Source organism: Branchiostoma belcheri, unplaced genomic scaffold, assembly GCF_001625305.1.
Source record: "Branchiostoma belcheri isolate BF01 breed outbred unplaced genomic scaffold, Haploidv18h27 scaffold5, whole genome shotgun sequence".
Taxonomy (NCBI): domain Eukaryota; kingdom Metazoa; phylum Chordata; class Leptocardii; order Amphioxiformes; family Branchiostomatidae; genus Branchiostoma; species Branchiostoma belcheri.
Window position 1 is genome coordinate 2,019,555 of NW_017804131.1, and position 22,728 is coordinate 2,042,282.

The window sequence follows — 22,728 nt, forward strand, 5'->3', positions numbered from 1 at the left end:
CCCAACGTAACCATGAGTTGATTGTTTCTAATCGTTTAATGGCTGCTTTTGCTCAGTCTTCAATATAGCGTATTTCATTTCTTAGGTTTGGTAATAGAACGTTAATGGCCTGTGCCACACTTAATCCCAAGTAATGACGAGGTAGCATAGTGATAGAATATGGAGATAAAGGATTCGTATCTTCGCTACTTTCAGAGATTATGTGATCACGCAGTCATTTCAACTCTTTATCATTTACTGCATGTATCGTTGCAAAATATGTAAAAGGGAAAATTTGTGTATGTAATTTGTATGTTTGCGGGGGAGACAACGAGAAGAGGTGAGCAATCACCTGTTTTGTCTTCCCCTCCATATTTTATAACGGGAAAGCTAAATAAGAAATAAAGAAACACTTGAATAATTAAAGAGTTAATTAGACTAATTGTGGTGTGTTTCATTTTTCTCATTAAAGTTATCTTTGGGGACTAATTTTCTAGAATTGCTTTATAATTAGTTCTCTTGTTTAAAAGCCGTTTCAGCCACGGAATTTGAGAAGACAATGCTTTGATGTAGCTTGCGTCATCTCAGTGCCGAAGTCATCAAAATAACCTTCCCTTTAACCAAAACAGCTCACAGTGACGTTCAGAAAGTATGAGTACAGCTAAGGCTGTCTTGAGATCAAAGAGGTTCACATGAAGCAAGGAGGCTATGACCTCCATGCATGAAGCATGTAAACTCCTTCTTTACCAAGTCACAAAAGGCGTTACGGCGATGTGTTGTAAATGAGTACCCAGGCCAGAGGTCAGCTGGTGTTATTTCAAGGGTCATTTCTCACGTTAGTTCTGTTGCATAGCCCATAATTACCCAACTTACGGCTTATTTTTAGTTGTTGTTCAAACCCGAGTTATCTCCACATATTCAGATTAGTTCCCAGTGATGCAATTAATTGAAAGCGACCAAAACCCATTTATGTTTATCTTTAGCCCTTCGGCTTTGATACCTTGGAGAATAAGTCATTACCCTTTCTGATGTTCACCTTTTAACCTTTTATCTACGCCTATTAGATTAATGGCTTTCGAACGGATGTGGGATTGGTTGAAACGTTACAGCTCAATTCCACAAATGAAACACAGGGAGCAACTTAATCCTTTTTACCCTTCAGGCATACGTAGGAGAAGAGAGGTACGGATGATGCTTTCTGGGAACAACCGGGGATAACCTAGTGGCAGTGCGTGACATCTGACCCTCATGACAGGGGATTTGCCATGCATGACTTGTGGGAATAAAGCAGTGACGGGGGTGGAACTGGAAGACTGATGAATCTTGCTGACGAGACAAGTTTTTTTTATAAGAAGACTACGTATTATATAAAAAGAGTATATGGAGCTCAGAAGACTTCGATGATTTTAATTGTAGGCACTGTGTGTGACTGCAATTATGTAGACAATTGAAATCAGAGCTAATTCATTCGTAACTATATAGTGATTACAATACGATGGTTTCGTTCAAATGCATCAAGGTATATTTAAATGATTATGATAGAATATTCTAAAAGAACCTAATGTGGTGAAACTCTGTTAGGAAAAAGTATTCTGAAGCAAAAGCAATTTTCCCTGATCCCATAGGTATGTGTCGACGGAAAGTAAAATCAAATCTTGATAAAATGAAATTAAAAAAAAATAGGCCAGCATGAAATTCCCAAAAGCAACGGCAATGCCTTATGCCATATGTCATGCGTTGTTGTTGCGTTATAGTATGCAAGTTATCTGGCGGGAAGAGATATTCGTCATATATCTGAAACAGCTGAATATATGAGGGTCTGCGTTTCTTGTACTCCAGATACCATACGTAGATAAGAAAATGAAATTAGTTCGTATTATCGTCAATTTCCTATCAGTGCATGGGAATCATATCCAATACGGATCCAAACACCTAGAGCACCCCTACGTAAGGAATACCCAACCACATTGACATTGAGCAATTGACACCTCCAGCTACCCCGTAGTGTCATTAATTTCACCCACCCACGACGAATTCCTTTACACCAAGTTGCCTGGGGATTTTAGGCAAATGACCAAGAAAGGTTACATGCTCAAGCGATTTACTTTTTTTCTTCCATGGTATCGACCGTAACTTATACTATATCTGATTTAAAGTCTCTTCTTATCACGAGGGGGATTTTCCTCGGGGGGAAGCTTTCACGGTCGAGACAGGAAACTATTTTATAAGTATTGGGATGTATGGTGATGTGTGACCAGCGGGCGGAGTTAGGAACATCTTTGGCAGTTTTGCTGAGACGTCAGGTTTTATTACATCGCGGTTCACCGCAGTTATTGCGCAAAGTTGGAATTTGCTACTGGGGATACTTAGTTTTCCAAGTTTGCTGAGTTTGCTCTTACTTGTAGATCCTTTGCCGATCTTGGTGACTTATCTTCATCAGATCCAACCTTATCTCAATCAATGATCTCTGGCCCTATTACTATGGGTGCAAGGCGTGGGAGGACGTTGGCAAATGAGGAACCCACATAGAGTATTCGCAGACCAGAGACGTGTGTCAGGACGCAAGAAGTAATGGTGCAATGCGCCAAACCAGACTGGAAGTTGAATTGTTGGATTAAAGGGCTCTGCCAGAGGAGCATAGCTAGCTTTGGTGTTATTGATTTAGAAATTACGGTTTATTCCCTTACTCGTCCATAGCTTTGCATAAACGACATTAATTGCTATACCTGTCCTTCGTGTTGCTATCAAACATCCTTCGTGTTGCTATCAAACAGATTAGAATAAGCCCTAGTTCATTTCCGACAGCGGCAATCAATTGTTCTTTTTTGTAAAAGATAAGCATTTATCCTCTTGCAAACGTACAATGAGCAGGTCACATGGCCTTCACTATCTTAGGGAGAATCTGCGGTGGCGAGACACGGCTTAACATGGCTACACGACCCAGGCTCGGCCTTCAGTCATGCTAATGTCTGGTGCCATTAGGACCGCTGAACCCTTTGTGGCTGAATTGAAATCATGCTTGAGCACGTCTCTCTGGTACCAGATACCCGTGATTGCATCTTCAAACCAGCGGACTGTAGACGTTTCTGCCTGGTTAAGCTTTGAATTATAAGTAGTTCCACTACTGCCCCACCATCCAAACAAGATAGCCTGATTGGCCCAGCTGCCTCTTGTTGTCCCCCCATGGGACCACCTGGGGTCCCCAAAGAGGCGGAGTAGGCCCTTCTTACTAATGCCTGTACCCCACTCAGGGGTTAAAATCGTCAACTTTACAGTTCAATTTAGGTGCCAAAATGTGACAGTGATGAAAAAATTATCACAGAACATAAAAATAGACCTACAAATCATCCATGTCAGATAAACAAAATATATTGTCAAAATATGCCTCAGGATGGGTTATTTAGGACCTTAACTCTAATATCGGAATACTTTGACCTTTGTATTTGTATAATCGTTTAATTGATCCGATGCATTTTACATCGTTGATGATTGATTAGATATGCAAGGAAGCGAATCTCCTGGACCGCTTTAGTTCTAGGAGATGTTCTTTATTGGATTTTACTACAATGCAAAGATTTGGCGCATCATTTGTCTTTCTTCAACTTATGAATTAAATGAATGATGCGTGAAATGATCTCCTATGGTGAAGTATCTCGTCCATACCGTCAGAAACATCTTAAAGATTGGTTGAAAATTTTAAGATGAAGGTTTGAAGGGTGGGGCCTTCTGTGCTAGGCAAACGGCTTATCTTTACGGTATGCACATAAATCGTATATTGTCATAGATATTTTTGACTAGAAAAGCAGCTATTTTTTACTAGAAAAATAGCAGATACATAACAGTATCCTATTGTAACTTATCTCTTGAAGAACTCCAAACAAACCTATCTTGCGTCTAAGAAAATGACAAGAGTTGTAGTCTTTCGTTATAGGAGGGATAAGGGAACGATTGACTGATGCTAACATAAGGAGATTGTAAAGACCCAATTCAACCGTATATTTATGGCAATGATGGAGTTAACCAACCATCAAGTTCCATTGATTTGTTATAAAATATAAGGGTAAACATTACAACATTTCTGACAGATTAAAATTTTACATTAAATGTACGAAAAGCTGACATACTAATAATTTGTGCAAATTCAGTCTGCATAAACTTTGTTTCCAACAACGACGTTCATCAACTAGTTTATCATTTGCGTTAGAACACAGCTAGCAAATAAACATCGAAACCTTTTCAATTCAATAAATAGCACCTAGTTTGGCAAATATCATCGTTGTGCTGTTAAGTTGACATTTCCAGAAGCACGACTCCATAAAAATACGTTGTCGTATTGTCATTCAGGCATTAAATATCTTCTCTACGATATACTGATCATCTGTAAGTTAACATTTCCAATGATGCTATATCTGTGTCCATCTGTTCTCTGTCAAAGCAACTTTAGGCGACGTTCCTTGATGTTGATGAATACATGAAGGCGGCATGTACTATATGTGCAGCTGTCCTCCTCATATTTCACAGCAGACTGCCGTGACAGCTTGTCCTTCTAGCAAAGGCTTGAGACAGAAAAACAGACATAGTGTGTCGGAAGGCAGATAACTCGTGACACGTGTAGTAATACATATCTTTCATCTCAGAATAAATTCCTCTCTATACTCTTTCAATAAAGTAAGCATGTAAACATTAAAACATCTTAGTTAGATTCTGACCATACTGGGTAATAGAAGGATGGGTGATACATGCATTGAGTTCTCATTATTTCCATTATAACGACGATGATATCAGACGTACACACGACGAGATTCAGTCATTTCACTTCACCACGTCCCAGGCGCTGCTTTCCTTTTTCAAGAATCCAGACCTTTTGCAAATAATGAGCAGCTATAATCTCATGAGATCAGATGGCTTGTCGACATGTGGTGAAATCCAGCACTGAAAGATGTCCTGTTGAGACAACCTTCTTGGACTATAGGTTCCCGTTCGCAGGCTTAATGTCTTCGTCTGTCGCGCAATGGATGTACAGTGACGTGGCTGGCGACACTGGATTGAAGAGAACAACACAAAATGATATAATTAGGCCCTCTGGGTATGACCAATGTCAAACAACCAATGCAAGGAAAGGATATGTCTGTTTAGATAATAGACTTCGGCTCAATCATTACATTACTCGGAAATACCGAGCGTTACCTTCTGCCATCGGTACGAAACAAACATAGTTTGAAGGAAACAGTCCCATCCGTCCTTTCAGATACCCCAGGCACCAGCTCCCCTCTTCACCCTCCAGTATCTCTACAATGTCACCGACTTCCATTTTCAGCTCGTTGTCTTCCCGCGGCTTGTAGTCGTAGATGACTTTAGCGTATTTCCTATCTACGTGATGAAAACGACAAATGCTCTGACGATAGTTTACAAGATGGCGATACGTAAAATGCCAAAATAATAAGTCTGCTTTCTCTGAAAATTTTTTCATATTAAGGATTTTATAGATTTCACACATTGTATGTGACACTATCTACACGGTTGTTTAAAACGAAACGACTTATAATTTATTATAACTCAGTATTTTTTTACACATTTAGTGTATGATAAAGTGACGTGGAATGTCCTTTTATATCAAGTACGTTTTACAATTGCTTGTTAATATACAGGGGGCTTAACGCACGCTGAGTTTGATGCATAATTGTACGTACACCATGCTGGTAAAGAGAAACACTGCTGGGAACAATAACTTACCATTCCCCTGTGCTCTCCTCATTGTTGCTATTCCGCGATCACCTGCTGTTAGTCTATTAGCCTTGCCTGTCAAATAAATACAACATATAAAATGCTGACTTCATTACCTGCCTTCGTAAAGCGTGACTTTGTACATTCCGAAACTATTTGTATACATGGTGAGTTTATGGCACCTACGTCGATGAGAAACGCATTCAAGGTAAAATAAAAATCCATATTTACATACCTGGGAGATTTGTAGAACTCTCTTTACCGTCTGGTTCGGCAGAAAGGCTTCTTCTTGTCAAACTAGCATCATAGTAAAAGGCAAACTTTTTCCTCTCTTCTCGCTTTCTACGTTGGCGATTGACGAGATACCCTGCCAGCGTGACACAAATGACCAGCCAGAGACCTCCTGCAGAAGCCCCAATGATGGTTGCAATGGTCGAGAACGTCGTTAAACTCATCTGGCGCTCTGGAACTTTTGCAACAATGACACAGTGTCAGGGATTTTCTCCTGAGTAAAGTTTATCTACCACGAGATGACAAGAATATCCCTCTCTGGTGCTTTACCAAGATTTACATTTGAAACATTCTTTTTGTGGTTACTTCAAAGGTTTTCTTATCTATGACGTCAATGAACATGACCTCATTCACCTGCTCTACTGGTGACACAAAGGCGTTAAGCACACTATAAATGAAACTTCGCTGGGTTTCGTTGGTTGATAGCTGCAACAAAAAGCTTTCAACAAGAGATACATATATGTAACCATGGTTTGTAGCCTAAAAGGAGCCGGTGTTATCGCCATAGACAAACGATAGCAAGACTTGTGCAGTTACTTTCCCCAGCTGTTGAACCCCCGAAATAGTATGGTAACGACTGTTTCCTAAATATTTGCAAACATTTATATGCACCTACGTTATTTGAAGATTACACTGCTATTCAAAAACTAATAAAGTTAGGTGATATATAATGCAATATATATAAGGGACCAAGGTACAAGGTACAATGCAATATATTTTTGACATCGACAAAGAAGGAGTAGTTTCAGTTGTCACTTACCAAGGACGCCGAGATTTGTTGATTTCTCTGCCCTTTTGCCCACACCATTGCTGGCAGTACACGTATAATACCCACTACTGCTTTCATTTACACTATACAGCACAAGGGAACTGGTCCGGACGTCATTGGATATTGTGTAGACGTGTGCCCACAGAGGCCGGCCTGACTTTGACCACGTGATGTTCGGAGGGGGGTTCCCGTCAGCCACACAGCGGAATGTGACGTGGTCTTCTAACGAAACCTCTTTTGGGTCTGATATGCTGATGATAGAGGCAGGGTCTGAGTAAAAAGTAAAAAAAAAATTGTTTGCAAACATTGCTCTCAACCCAACTCTCTTCTACGAAATTTTTCCTTATTCATCTTGATAGCCAGAAATTTTAGAACCTACAAGCCATCACTTATGCCAACATTACCGATTACATTTTGCAAAAATTGTTACCAACGCCAAACAGGTTATGTGGTAACTTTGTATAATCTTGGAATTATTGGTATTTCTGTAATACGGCAATTCCGGTAATATGGTTGCTACGATATTACGCTGACGTAGATATGAAATAACTACATGTGCATTATGTTAAGATTATGTTTGCTTACAGAATACTTCCATCAGTAGACTGGCGGCGGCTGGTCGTGTCACGTGCTGTACAAGACAGGTATAAGTCCCCGCATCGGATCTGCTGACGTGACGAATTGTCAATGATGGAATTTTTGCATTTCCTCCCGAATATTTCCCAGATATTCCCCTGGTCTCAATTCGGCCGCCATCTTTCTCCCAGTGAAGAGAGGTGATGTTGGGCCTCGCGTCCTTTACTGCGCATGTCAAAGTTGCCGACGTCCCCCATGTTGTGAAGAAAGGGTCGCTGGGTCCGACCACTACAGTTGGGGGAACTTAAGAAAAAAGAAAAAAAACTAGATAGGTAATATTTGCAAAGCAAGTGCATAATGTTTGCCTTCGCATATGGTCTGCTCTGTTAATTCTTACTCAAGCACATTGATATATGTGGTGACAGGAGTATAAATCCATCATACTATAAAATTGCAACATTATAAAACCCGACACCAGTTACCATGGTGAGAGGCTGATTGACCAGGTCAGTGTTTGGAACAGAAGAAGAAGAAACAGAGCAAAAACATTATGAGGAAATATAATGAGGTACACATAATGAGGAAGTACAAAACAGGGAATTAATTTTGATATTCTACCGGCATCCCCCCGTATATCATACCAACTTCACTCGGATTAAATGCTAATAGACATCACCTTCTTAAGTCATTTGCTTTGAGCCACTGTATGTACATTGAATGTCAGGCATCATTAATATTCAGTAATAAAGTCGCAAGATATATGGGGAATCTTTATAGAACCAGGATCTCATTGATAACTGCAGAATATTATAGGGCCTAGGGACGTAGTCAGGAATAATATTTCGCATTATGTATTTCATGTGGAGCCAGATCGCCAACATGAATATAGTAGATAAATAATACACAAAAATATCACCCATCTGATGTAGGGTTTATATTTAACATGCGTATACCTTAAAGCATGATATTTTAATGATTGATTTTTATGAATCAAAGTTGAATTGACAATTATACGATTTCTTTGACAGTTCAATTATGCAAGGTGTCCTTTCTTGTCATTCCAAACAGTTTCGATTTAGCACAAAAATTCATCCGTCAACATCTTTTAGCACGATAATAAAACAAATGGAATATTTTACACGGAGCAGTTCGTATGGAATTGCAACATATATAGCAACAGAATAACCTATTGATTCTCTCAAATTGATGTGTATTGCCGAAAAAAATATCTCAAACGATATTGATTACACATACGAGGGGCAATTATTCTTGGTTGATATGAATTGATTTACGTAGGCCGAGACAACTGCTACACCAAAACAAGTAGCCCCTGGTCGTGATTTACCTCTCCTAGTTAAAGGGACAACATATATTTCAGAAACTGTCATAAGTCAAAATTCATTACACAGATGTGAAAAGTGTGGCAGGATTTCTTTACTAAACCCGCTATTGATCGGTACGTGCTGCACAGTTGTGGCGCATCTCATATCAGATTCCGGAGCTATTCGTGAAGGATTTACACACTACAGGGAAATGGCTTTAGTAAATAGTTCGGGGAATGAAAGGGGAAGTTCTATTATGTTTCAGCATATTTTCCGAGCGAACCACCTTGCTGAAGGCCACATGTGGCTTTGCATATTTTACATTTTCCTTTTATCGCCCGAGGGCAGCTTTACAAAATGTTTCCTCATTCTACACCAACAATAATTTTTACTGCTATCGCTCGTGTTCTGAGCCCAAGGCAGCAAACATTGTCGCCAACCTAACCAATCAGAGCAGCAGACGTCTCTGCACAGAAGTTGGCAGCGTTGCAAATACCCACATCCGGGACCGAACTCAAACCCTGTTATCAACTTCTGAAGTCAACTTCTTCTTTGAGTAGTTTAGTAATAACCTTGAGTCTACTTGCATCTAGAAAAGCTTTCGATTTCTAAGGATTTCTTAAATGTAAGGTTGATTGATTGCCACTTGTTACAGATTTAAAATCTCCTCCTTCAGAAATCTTTTATAGAGGTCTTCATGGTCTAGAGGAACAAAGTGTAAGGTATGGATTTCATGGATATGGATTTCCATTTCCAGACTTCAGTCTCTACCATGAATTCTGCCAGAATCCATTAAATTTCCCCATCATAACTACACTAGGGCTTTGTTAGAGAAGTAACAAGTCCCTGTGATACCAGGAACCCTTTCTCTTCATCCAGGCTACATTAAACTTATATCAATATGAGATCCACCCAATGGTTAGCTGAGATACGCTAGCCACACATACCAAGTATATCCAGATGAATGAATTTCTCTTCATTTCCTAGTTCACCGGTCATTATTGACAGTGAATACGTTCCTGCATCCTCGATTTTTGTTGGATCGATTCGTAGAGAAGCCCTTCCGACTAGCCGCGCTCTCCCAGCGTACCGCCCGTATGCTCTGCTCAGGTTCGCCAGAGGAACATGGGAGAAGACTGTGCTCCGCTTGTCAGATGCTGAAGGGCTCTCCACTACTCGGGACCAGGTTATGGAAATGATGCTGTATTTTGAAGAGTAGGCTGCCGGCAGGGTGGCGGGTTCACCCAGTGTGGCTTCCTCCGACTCGGGGAGATCAAAGCTGGTGTGCTGCGCCAAACAGCCTGAAAATAGAAAACACATTTGACTCACATGGGACTTTGTTTGGCTTCTGCATTTCGGAATGGGTTATGGCAACTAATGCATCTTTAAAACACCCCGATCTATATGCATAATTGTATAGACATGCCACGTAGGGAGGAACAGCCAGTAAATGAGACTGTGTATAGCAGTGGATTAGATTAACTACTGGCCTAGCTGCTGCCCCTCATTATAACTAACTACATTCCAGGAAATTGAAGTAAGGAGGTACAAGATCAAACACTCAACAAATAACGTACAATACAGCCAAATGTAAAGAGAAGTAAGGAAAAACAAGATCAAATACTCAACAAATAACGTAACAATGCAGCCAAATGTAAAGACTAACTGTAAAGCTCAGTGTGACTTGTAGGAAACTTCAGATAACTGAAGAAAGAATCGTAGTTGACGTTGGGCATGTTTGTTACGAATAACGAGCACATTTGTTTAGTAGTAGTACAAGATCAAATACCCCACAAATAACGTAACAATGCAGCCAAATATAATGACTGCTTGTAAAGCTCAGTGTGACTTGTAGGAAATTTCAGATAACTAAAGAAAGAATCGTAGTAGACGTTGGGCATGTTTGTTACAAATAAAAATAACGAGAACATTTGTTTAGTAGAAGTACGAGTTCAAATACCCCACTAATAACGTAACAATGCAGCCAAATGGCGCTAAAGCTCTGTGTGACTTTAAAGAAGTTTCAGATAACTAAATAAAGAATCGTAGTAGACGTTGGGCATGTTTGTTACGAATAACGAGCACATTTGTTTGAAATACGGCACGTACTACTGGCGGGACGGCTTTGTAAGCACAGTTTTCTTCATTATCCATCAGTAACAAAGGCAACTCCCATCACGCCAAATGTATATCATCAATCCATGTTCTAATTGCTGTTGAAAGGCGGGAAGCAGCATCTAATTGCACACAAAGGAGTTCCAAAGCGAAGTGTGATACAAATAACAGTAATCAATCATATCAAGATAAATGGAAAACACTTCAGAATTTAAGTTGTTAAACCACCTCAATCTGACGAGTTGGCATTGTTATAAATCAGCTGCTTTGATTGGATACCAGGATAGTCCGTTCTAATTTAGGCCGCTTGAAAGTTTGTAAAAAGTAGACAGAAGCTGAGATAAATTGACGCAAAAGGCTTGGAAACACGGGTTTTCAAAGCCAATATTATAGTAACTGTCATTTATCTACATACTGAGTTGAAACCACACTATCCCAATGTATACTGACCCCCATGGAGCAAAAATTCCCAAATTCTGACGGAAAATGGTTACAGGAAGGGCTGATTTTTAGGGTACCACTCAGAAAAAAAAAGACTCATCTTGGGACTTGTTTCTGCAGTTTTAAATGCTCAAAGTATGAAATGCTGATTTAAATTTGCTAATGTGAAGCAGCATGTGTCAGTATCATAAAGATTTCCTTCAATCAGAATATTTCCAGTTTTGCTGCCCTGAAATAGCATTGGATTAGCATTGGATACCTTTAAAACATTGAAGCTCCTAAAATAACGACACATCTAGCTAGCCATCTAGCTATAGCATTGCTTTTCAAGCACTGGCGTATGCGAGTACCCAAATCCGTGCTTGTTCAATCTAAGACCGGTGAATCTGATTAACAATTACAGTTTCAATTTCGACTTCTTGACCCTGTAGTTGATAAAGCCAGCGCGCTCATACAAATTGAACATAAACCATTTCCACAGAGCGTGTGCCATTAATCTCTCTACTCTGGGATAGATGCTATCAGGATGATTGTATAGAAAGTGTAATATGATCATAAGCTTAAGGGTATTGGTTACGCTGTGGTCTACTAGGTCGTTGTAGCTACCGACTACCAACATAATTGGTTTCTGAAAAACGACTTTCTTGTTACTTTTTTTGCGTAGAAGTTGGCAGTAATAGACTTAAATTGAGCTTTTACTGTTAACATGTTTTAGGTGCGCCACATGAATTTGATACATGGAACGCACAGCAAAAGTGAATGAACAAGCTAGAATAAATTGCACTGCGCTGAATTGTGACTCGAACATAGGAAACGGTAAAAACAAGAGAATTAATTGGGCGCCGTTACCAACATACGATCGATAGCGCATTCCTGCCACATGTAATGAAATTATACACTGGTGGACTGAAATGATAGATTGAATCAGGATCGGAATTTTATTACTTTATAGTAATTGCTGTGAACAGGCGCTATAGGCTTTACGTTACCTAGCCTACAGGCGATACGTCTACCATCAGATTAAAACGAAACAAATGCGAAGCACGGACGAAATGGTCCGAAACTAATGAACAACGTCGAAATCCTAAATAGGATATATTGGATTTTCCGGAAAGGGTGTTTCTCATTGAAACATATTGTAAAGTCTCCACCTCATGAAAAAGTCTTTCTTAGGTTTTCGATAAGTAAAAAATAGCTACAAGGGAGTTATTCAATCTTGAATCCAATAGATTGTTATAGCAATAGATATGAAGGAAAAATTGGCAGGGATGAAGATCAATGCACAACTCCAACCATACGAAATGTTATGTCGCTAAGGTCATATTTACACATTATTATTGGATCTGAGTGCGAAATATCGCTGCTAGAAATCAATGTTACTCTCAATGCTTTGTAAATTTCATAGCCTCCGTTATGCTTCATAGTGTAATCACTCTTGTGCATAAAGCGGAGAAATTAGAGCCTGTATTAAAAATAATTGTCGTGAGTGAATGTAACAACAGCATTTATTTGAAGCAGCGTTGCTGCTGCTGCATGCAGATAGATATCAAGTCACTGTTTTATCCCTGGATATTTGCCCCGAACATGACTTTAATTCCTAAACGGTTTGTTAATCGTGTATCCAACACCTTGAGGGACATAGGTGGCGCAAAGCAGCACGCCACCGAACTAATAGCATAATGTAGACTGCTGGGATTACTGGCAGCAATGACCTCTACTGTCATCAGACATGTTCCTTACAGATGATCACATGTGTAAGTAGAAACTGCTACGTGCGCCTCTACATACAGGCCGTGATCTAACATAGGCTGACTCACTCAGCATGGCTAAAGAGAGAAATGGTAATGGAATGTGACGAAATTAATGCATCTTGCAGAAAGATCAAACTTGAGCTAACGCAAAACTTTGGCCCGTTGCCAGTTGAAAGTGTGGGTACCTAGAAAGTGGCTGATGCATGGCTGGTCTCATCTACCATATCTATGATAAATGGCTGCTTCTGCTCGAAATTGCCTTAAGAGAAAAAGGCAAACACCATGACATTGTCTCATCTGTAGGGATTTGTATGTGGTGACGTTGGGAGAGAAGGTGTTACGGTCCATTCGACTGCAACGAAGCTATACCTTTTTCGTACAGTTTTCCAATATTCTTTAATGCATGTGTCTGGGGTTAGGTCGTTCGCTGAGCTGGCACATTGTTGCCCTAATCTGGACTTTCTATCATCTAAAGGATATCTTTCCAGTGAGCAGTTCTTGGTAGATCGTGTGAATTTGCATCCGAACCACAGAGGTGCTTCACATCAGAGCGACACACTCATGTCTACCCCCGAGGTCCACTCTCTGACCGCCCTAAATGTTTCATACGACGGCCTGTCTCAATTTTGGGCGCGTACCGTGCCTTGAATCGTAAATGGTTCTTACACATCACCGAGTTCCGTTCCAGGCTTCATTATTGATCCAATAGTGCATTTCTTAAGAACATAAAGGTGCGTGGGGAAAACCTGTAGAGGCCAATTATTTTTTCCCTCGTGTGGCCACAAGGTAAAAGGAATGAAGAGGCATGTAAATGGTACTTTCATACTGGGTGTAGTTGTAGGTCACCTTTGGGGCATTGTCACTTCCATCCACAGTAATGCGGTCGTTATTTCTGGAGACAAATGTGTCGTTAGATGTCTCCTGATAGATTTGCTGCTATCTTAGTGGACGGTGAGGTGAACCTTTGCGATTATTCCGGTCTATTCAGTGGTTTTCTCCGAGGGAAAGCAAAGTAAAAAGGCGCCTTTTCTCGTGCCCCCTCACTACTAAAGGCTAATGAAAACATATCATTTGGCCCGTCTGCGACCTCACTTTTGCTGAAAGAGATGGTCACTCCCAGGCTAGTGGTGGAAGATTGGGGTCAGGGGTGACATTATTGTCGTTTCAAGCGTCGTTTCGTTCGTCGAGCTTCTAGCCTGGTCAGCCATTCCATATCCCGGCGGTTATCTCTGTATGCATAGCCCCATTATTCAGTTTCCCCATTCGCCATGCAACATAACTTGCTGCCTGTGCGGAGTAAACGGCACACGTGCGCCCTTGGAATGCTCATTCTTTTCCATCAATCCCCGAAAAAGCACCCCTCTGTGCTTTACATTTCAATTACGGTTGACAAAAGCGCTCACTTAAAGCAAGACGATGAATGCCGGGCACCATCCCACAAGACATAACCCAGAAATGAACAAACGTTATCTGTTCGTCACACGAATGAAACTTGAAGATAAGATTACTGCCTGATCCATCTCCTGCCCTTAGGCGATCTTAATTATTACCCCTCGTGATGATTTAAACCCTTGTTTCGTTGGTGGAAAAACAAAACAAATGTAATTCCCCTTGGTGGCAGCCATTCATATCACGCTTTGCTGCGCAAACAAAAGTAGAGAACTAACGGTGTATTGACAACATATAAATCCCCAATCTTTTTGTTGGTTTGTGGTAAATTATTGGTGGTGTGCCATACAGTAATAGTATTGTGTTCACTAACCCGTGGTACGATCTAGCACCGTCATAAAAGCCCCCAACACTGTAGTAAAAACTGGGCCTGTTTTCACAAAGCACATTAGATGATGCCGGGTGGTAATCCACGGCTCAGTCCAAAATCTATTAACGAAGTACAGAATGTATTGCGGGTTCGGCAGGTTCACACGTTTGTCCCGACAACAAACGACCTTGCCTTTGCGGGGGATTATGGGGGATTGCTACGAAGAAAGCCCGTCGAAATTAGTTTGCGTCTTCCTACATATCATATGTAAATAAGACTAGGCATACATATTATATGCCAATTTCTGCTCATTAGAGAAGTTGATAAACACGCCATTAAAAAGGGTTTGTTGGAAATCATGGAAGCCCTATAATTCTATCTAGACAATGGTTGTATAATGTCCTTGGTTGAACCAAGGCTGGCACAGTACATTGGCAGACGTGGCGCCGATTGTACCTTCAATTGAATATCAAATAGTGATTCTCTAAGCAATAACAGCTACGCTTTAGAGCAATTACGTGAACTCCATGTGATGGGGAAACTTAAAGAACGCCAGGTACTGAATACTCACCGTGATGGGAAAACGGCCAAATGCAGTAGAGAGCAGGAAAGATTAATGCCCAGGACAGTGCTGACTGGAATCCCAACACAAGCTGTAATAACATCTTCGACCTCACCGACGTCTACCTTTGATCTCTACCAAACTACAAATGCCGCCGTCCACACAAATACACACTGTCCCTACAGCTTCCCAGATGCAGAATTATTAGTAAGATGACGGTCTGCGTTGGCGGGTGACTCCTTCCTTCCGGAATATCGCAATATTCTTACTTGGCCCTTCTAGGAGCAGGAGCTGACACCGGCAGCCCTACTGAGAGACGCGGCGCCGCTACACAACTGCAGTGATTTCATCCCGGTCCAGGTTGACATAATCCGCGCAGGGCCCTGTTGATATGACGCCGGTGTTGCTGCCATTGGATTTGGAGAACGACGTTGCCATTCTGTCGCTCGTAATGGTAATCCACACCTTTTTCAAAATGAGCTATAGACATCGATCGATCAGCGCTTTACGCTCTAAATGATTCTGAACTTATTTGCCCGTTCACTACATCATTGCGCAGCACAAAGCCTCAACAGGAAAGTGCCGAAGTCAATATTAATGGTTGTTGTATCGGGGTTCTTTTAATATGCATTGGATGTCTGGACCTTTGTGGGTTGCATTTTAGTAGGTCTCACGAGAAGCTTTACCCTCTGAGTTATACGACATTTAAAATGAGTCTGGTGCCTAAAAGAATTTTAATTAGGACTGTCCGTGGGTTTTATACTTTCCTGTGGGACCTCTTCTACGTCATTTCAATGGCAACCTGCCGACTTTTTACAATTTTATTTGTCCGAACATTGATGCAAAATCTAACCTTGATATGCTCCGATCTTTAACATTCAACAGGTGCAACCTATAATTCATCAGATTACCGTATTGTAATTATGTTGACAATAAATCTATATTGACAGATTTAACCACTGTTCCCAAATATATATAATCAATCATGTAAAACAGAATGATAGATCATTTAACGTCAAGTTACGTGGTCAAATTATTGACTGATTGGTTGATTAAGATAAAATCTATGGTAGCTTTATGTACTGTTGGAGCTCAAGGGATGGGCTGTTACTTAGAGCTAATGTTACGCAGCATGCCTGTCCATTAGTATAGAGACAAACAGTTTAATATATGTATAATTAATGCTCCCTTCTTGTTACACACATAGTACACTAGTCCCGCTGCTCCAAGTATTGTTAATCACTTTTTAACATACCGCTGTGTAAATCCGACTAAAGGGCATTACAATGAGAAACCTAGGTGGACGTTGGCGTATTCCTAAGCTGTAAAATTTTGGCAATAAATTAAACCTTTCCATGGTACAGATTGTCTTCTGGACGAAAGTGCTTTGGACTAGGATTTCATGTTATTCAACAACCTTAATCCTTCTATCTCTATTCGCCATCACCATCTCCATAAAAACCTTTGTAATGAATAGAAGTATTCATTGGAATCTCCATCATCCTAGTTCTGGGAATACTGCATTTTGAACGATAACTGAGAAGTAATGATTTAACAATAATACAAAGCCGCCTATGAGACGCGAGAAGCCCATCGGATGGTAAGCCTCTACATAAAACAAGTCGTAACCTTTAAAAGCAAAGTAATATTATAGCATAGAGGAACATCGCGAACAAGGACGACTCTGAAAGGTCGCAATATTATTCATAGAAACGAAGTAAGAGGGATGCATAAGTGTACTTTGATAGCTTACTCGGTGACAAGACAAAACGAGAGCTCACCCCGAACTCATTCACGGTGACATGCAACGGTTCTTAGTCATTAATTACTTTTCAATTCTTTACAGACAGAGTATTACTCAACTACACTGCCCAGTATTTCCGTAGTTGAATATGACTGCCGTTGTGCTCAGCAAGCTGCTCCTGTACTGGCTAAAAGTCGACGAGCACGATTGTTGTTATCTTACATGTATTACAAGACAAATACTTTTCAATTCCTTACAGACAGAGTATTACTCAACTACACTGCCCAGTATGTACGTAGTTCAATATAACTGCAGTTGTGCTCAGCAAGCTGCTCCTGTACTGGCTAAAAGTCGGCCAACACGGTTGTTGTTATCTTACATGTATTACAAGACAAAACCAGTGCTCATCCCGAACTCATTCAAGATGACGTGCAACGGTTCTTAGTCATTAATTACTTTTCCATTTCATTACAGACAGAGTATTACTCAACTACACTGCCCAGTATGTACGTAGTCAAATATAACTGAAGTTGTGCTCAGCAAGTTGGCCCTGTACTGGCCAAACGTCAGCGAACACGATTCTTGTTATCTTACATGTATTACAAGACAAAACCAGAGCTCACCCCGAACTCATTCAGGATGACATGCAACGGTTCTTAGTCATTAATTACTCAACTACACTGCCCAGTATGTACGTACTTAAATATAACTGCAGTTGTGCTCAGCAAGCTGCTCCTGTACTGGCTGAAAGTCGACGAACATGGTTCTTGTTATCTTAGTCATTAATTACTTTTCAAGACTTTTCAGACAGAGTATTACTAAACTAGTTGGCCAGCATGTACGTAGTTAAATATAACAGCCATAGTGCTCAGCAAGCTGGCCCTGTACTGGCTAAACGTCGGCGTACGCGGTTCTTGTTATCTTACATGTATTATCGTGCTCTGCTGGGTATTTGGAGCAATCCTGCCATTTAACTGTTGCGTGCTTTCTTATCAGGAAAAACAAGCAGCAACTAGAGCACGGTCGATTGAATTATGTTTTAGAGCTAGAAGGCCCGAACCGTGTAGGTGTGTCCATGACCTATATGTCCAGAAGAAAAAGATATACAACCATGTACCTCGAGGATATTTTGTGCCTATCATGTTTAGGTGCTGTGTGATACAATGGCAGACTCAAGAAAGCACATACAGCATATACGTATTACCAAGTATGAACAAGATGATAAATTCAAATCATGTTATACGTGCTTACATTTTCTCTCTCCGCACTCCACCTCTTACGAGGAAGTTCCATGCTGAAAGCTTCTTTCTTAGAACATCAGAATGGAACAAGCTAACACGTGATTGTTTTCCAAATGGGTATAACCTTAAACTTTTGAAGTCTAAGGCCAACAAACATCTGTCCTCACTGTCTAGTAGAGTAATCCAAAACATTTGAGTGGCTTGTTTTGTGGTGAATATGAAGTACATAAAAAAAGCGTAAAATAAAACGTGTTACAGATAAGGTTCGTTCCAACCACGAATGTGTCTAGAAGTAACCTTTTGTTTATACATTGAAATATCTGGGTGCTCTCAAATAAGTCGTCACGCGGCTGGAAACTAGCTGGGAGGAAGTAAATAGTAGTAATACACGGCCTTACGACACCCAAACCACAACCGAAGTGCAGTTGGGAGCAGTCAGGGGCATAGTGTAGGGAAGGTCCTCCGTGAAGTTGTGACAGGGGCTTTAGATACACGTAAGAGTACTTATATCGCATCGTGTGCCATCCAATCCGTGGCCAAGGATATAACATCTAAAACCCCAAGAAATCCCCAAGAGAGCAGGCAAGCTGTTATACAGCTGACAGAAAACCACCAGAAAAGATTGATTGGTAGCAAATAGTTTTTTCTTAACCTCTCGTATCATGTTTTTGTGTCCTTGGGGTAATCTTTTCTTCGGCGACTGTTTCAGGATTGCGTCAGCAAAATGATGGGGAATTTAGTTGAAGGCTGGATAAATATCTATATTACCACCAGGAAAGAAATATACGCTTTGGAACGCATGGCTGCGGGCAAAAAGCCTCCTGTGCCGTACTCAGAAGATAGACGGATATGAGCCATCTGTTATGTACGGTACAGTCTTGATAGGTACTTCAATATTCGCGCTGTACTGTCAGACCACTGATGTTTGAAATGGCGGAGTATAAGATCCTCGTTACCAAGACACAAAATGTGCCTACGGTATTCATATAAAATTGACAATGCTTTCAAATTTCACAAACCATGCATAGGTCAAAGGGATATGGCTGAACAGTTTTCTCAATAAAATCTGTCACTTCCATGTGAAAAAAGCAATGTGTATTATTATGTCGTTTCGTCGTATAGTTTGACGGCGAAACATGTGACAGCCATTCCCATAAAGGCAAATCTCCGTGTTAGCTATTGGATGGAGCATCATTGCATTAAAGCTTTCCCCATGGCACCACGATACATCAAGTATTTCACATTCGATTGACCAATTCTAATCCCCAAATCCAATTGCAAATTGACAATCATAGAACGAGGCGCCAGAACAATTCAAACATCTAACGAATAGGTTACGGGAAGATTGTCCTGGAAAGCGGGGCAGCGCGTCGGCTTGACCTTCGTGACCCTCAGAAGTATTTTTGAAGTTTTTGCATGACTGTTACGTATTTTATATCACCTGGCAGGTAATGCTGACTGAGCTTAAAGTTTGCATTCGTGTCATGACAAATGGCACAGATCCCTAGATAAAAAAAAACAAACTTAGGAATCGGGTCCTTCGTGACTCTTAGAAGTATTTTTGAAGTTTTTGCATGACTGTTACGTATCAATGAAATCAACTTTATTGCTAACATAACCTGGTAGGTGATGCTGACTGAGCTTAATGTTTCGTATTCGTGTCATAACAAATGGCACAGATCCCTAGATAAAAAAATTAGGAATCTGGTCCTAACTTGTACCGATAACCTTTTCTCGATTTCATCCTGTGCGCAAGCTAGTGACCGATAAAACCGAGTGATTTAATCGGACCGAGGGGAATAACTTTGTGGAGTCTTCCGATATCCTTTAACCCCCCTTGTTCATTTACAGAATCGTTAATGAAAAGAAAAGTGAACTAACTGAACGTCTCGACACGCGCACACGCGCCGTCATTTACTAGTTATACCATACCGCCCGCACTAGTCGTTTTTACCGATCAATCAATTACGTCTCCGGACGGCGCTCACGAGATCTTCTTCGTAAGACAGATGAAGGGTAAAATGGCCGTAGACGCCGCCAACAATTGAACTGACGTCTCAATATGTCATCCCATAAAGTACATATTGCCCAGCGTACCGCTTGAACCTTCATCTAACCACCTATAGTGCCGGCGAATTTCACTCATTTGCTTTCCCCCGAAGACTTACGATAATGTGCTACAACTAACAACCCGAAACATAGCCTTCCCTGCTTAGATTTACCGACTGTTTCTACTGGGGATATAAGATGGTACAGTTTAACTTCACAGTACATATCACTCCTTTCATTGGGCTCTTTCTGTCACCCCCGGGCATGCATGTCTCATGACACACTCCATAGCCTTGAGTAATGTACGTATGGCTTTATGACTCTGTGTCCCGGCATTCTGCTATGTTCCTGGTATAAATCAAGCCACTTATTGTAAGAAATATACACGAAAGGATGCATAGAGGGAGGTAAAACACGGCTAATAGCATCCGTTGCCTTTGCAATAACTGGATAAAGTTCCACGGGCCTTCTACTATGGCATTACGCGTCCTAGTCCCCATGTCCCCCGGAGAGATTACCACAAGGCGAACTCGGTGATAAAAGTGAAGAATGTTTCCAGGCACTTAGTTTCAGTCAAAGAAATGTTTGTAACATAACGTGATTTGAGAACCGATTCCTGTGGGTATCTCTTTGGTCTTCTCAGTACCCGCACGTCTAAATGGTAATCCGATTAAGATCTATAGAAAAGTGCTGCCCTAATTCAAAAAGTTGGACGAACACAGGGATAAGTAGGGCAGTGTGAGTAATAGGAAAGAATTCACGTTGGCAACTGCAGCTATAGGTAAAGCTCGGTCTGTTAAAAATAGCCTGCTTGTACGCGAGAAGACTGAGATTACAGGTGCCGCCAAGCCTTACGCGCAGTGGAGCAGATGCCCTGGAGGCAATAACTGTAATGAGTAAATCGTGCCAAGAGCACTTCCCATGGAATCTCTGCACAGGAGCACCTTCGAGAATGTCAAAACTTCCAACAGGTGAACAAGCTGTCTTAAACTGTCGAGTTGGATATTTGTGAGTCGAAGGTGTTTTTGTATCACATGTGCAAGCTTTGGATACTTTTGAGTAGAATTGACGGAAGCAGATACGACTGTCAGTTTGATGAATTAAAGCCAGACAATATGTATGGGATCTGTCCGGACTAGTTTACTGAGAGTCCGTAGACAGACAGAGTGTAAGACTGGTGCCACACTATTCTCACGGTAGCGGTTATAGCCAGACTGCATAACGGGTCGAACACAGTAAAATTCTACAAGTCCAAACGACTGCAAACGGTAAGCCCTGTCCAGACCCATTTGCAAAATGAGGCGGATAATCTAGAACATAGTCTATGTCAGAATGGCCCTCTTAAAGCTGATGTAATCTGTTCAGTTTGATCACGAAAATCCTACGTAAGATGAGAATCTATTCCAGATTGCAGTAATCATAATTTGCTATGACAACAGACCTACTCTAATCTGGATGGATTGTATCCCGCCGGCAATTGCGCACATTAGAATGGAATTTTACTGATTTAAGCCGCTTTGTTTTTACTGAGGTCTTTACCGACCAGCTTGTAGATGCTTGCCAACATGTTTGGGGAAATCCTTAACATGACATCCTTGTCCGTGATTGCCGGCTATACGGGATTAGCTAGTCATTGATTGATCTTGATCGGGCCTCGTTTACAGGGAAAGGATTACTCGGTAATTTATCACCAGATTGCCCATTTTAAAAACACCCCGATGCTTTGTCGATACAAGAGCTCAGGCTTCAGACAGAGCGCCACAACACACTCTCTAGTACTACACTCCAGGGAAAATGTATAATCTTGTTTGCCGTCGATTTTATTCACTCCGCTATCCCGCTCCCAAATGCAAATCCTATTTCCCAGCGCCGACCCTTTTCTCTCAAAAATATATCGAACGTTAAAAATGAATTATAACCTTCACACCCTGAAGCACTTTCTCCATCATAACCGCCGACTCATCTCATTGACAAATCGAAAAAAAAGATAATTCTCTGCAATATTAAAGCAACAGAACCAGCCTTGTGCAAAGCACCACGTACTTAGGACATTGGGAAACAATGTAGTGTAACTAATGCCCACCTTGAAGGAGCATCAGGAGAACGTAGAAGCCGGCAGAAAAGGCAAATGACCCGGATAAGAGGAGCTGAGCTGGTGGGCTAGGCGGCGCCATCATTTCCAGCTTCCCCAAAAGCTGCTGAATCTGTCTAGGTGTGCCCGCCTCCTTCTCTCTGATCATCCCTGAAAGTCTGCCAGTCGATATCACCCTGCCCGACCGTGCCTCGTCTGTGCCGGCTTCCCGGCATCCTCTGGACCACCACGTGCCTATTCCATTACCACCCAAACGAGCTGGAAGCTCCGGAGTCACAGGGCCTAACCCTGCTGTCTGTACTTAATACTGTCC

The 22,728-nt window shown here is 41.1% G+C and overlaps 1 protein-coding gene across 1 annotated transcript; it reads right to left on the reverse strand.

Annotated features, from left to right (window-relative positions):
- Nucleotides 1-4,840: 4,840 nt before the first annotated feature.
- On the reverse strand, nt 4,841-22,426 carry LOC109479831 (hemicentin-2-like). The gene is made up of 8 exons (XM_019781844.1): nt 22,407-22,426; nt 9,609-9,962; nt 7,349-7,642; nt 6,755-7,033; nt 5,939-6,172; nt 5,713-5,778; nt 5,167-5,349; nt 4,841-5,019 (listed from the first exon to the last, which is right to left on the reverse strand). The coding sequence occupies exons 1-8, from the start codon at nt 22,417-22,419 to the stop codon at nt 4,946-4,948; spliced, it is 1,497 nt and encodes a 498-aa protein (XP_019637403.1). The 5' UTR covers nt 22,420-22,426; the 3' UTR covers nt 4,841-4,945.
- Between the last annotated feature and the right edge of the window lie 302 nt (nt 22,427-22,728).

Excerpts from the sequence above, each read along its gene's own strand:
- LOC109479831 (XM_019781844.1), bottom strand. Across the intron at positions 7,034-7,348 it reads TCTACTGATGGAAGTATTCT|ACCCTGCCTCTATCATCAGC; the intron begins GTAAGCAAACAT and ends CTTTTTACTCAG. Across the intron at positions 5,020-5,166 it reads TTTCGTACCGATGGCAGAAG|TGTCGCCAGCCACGTCACTG; the intron begins GTAACGCTCGGT and ends TCTTCAATCCAG.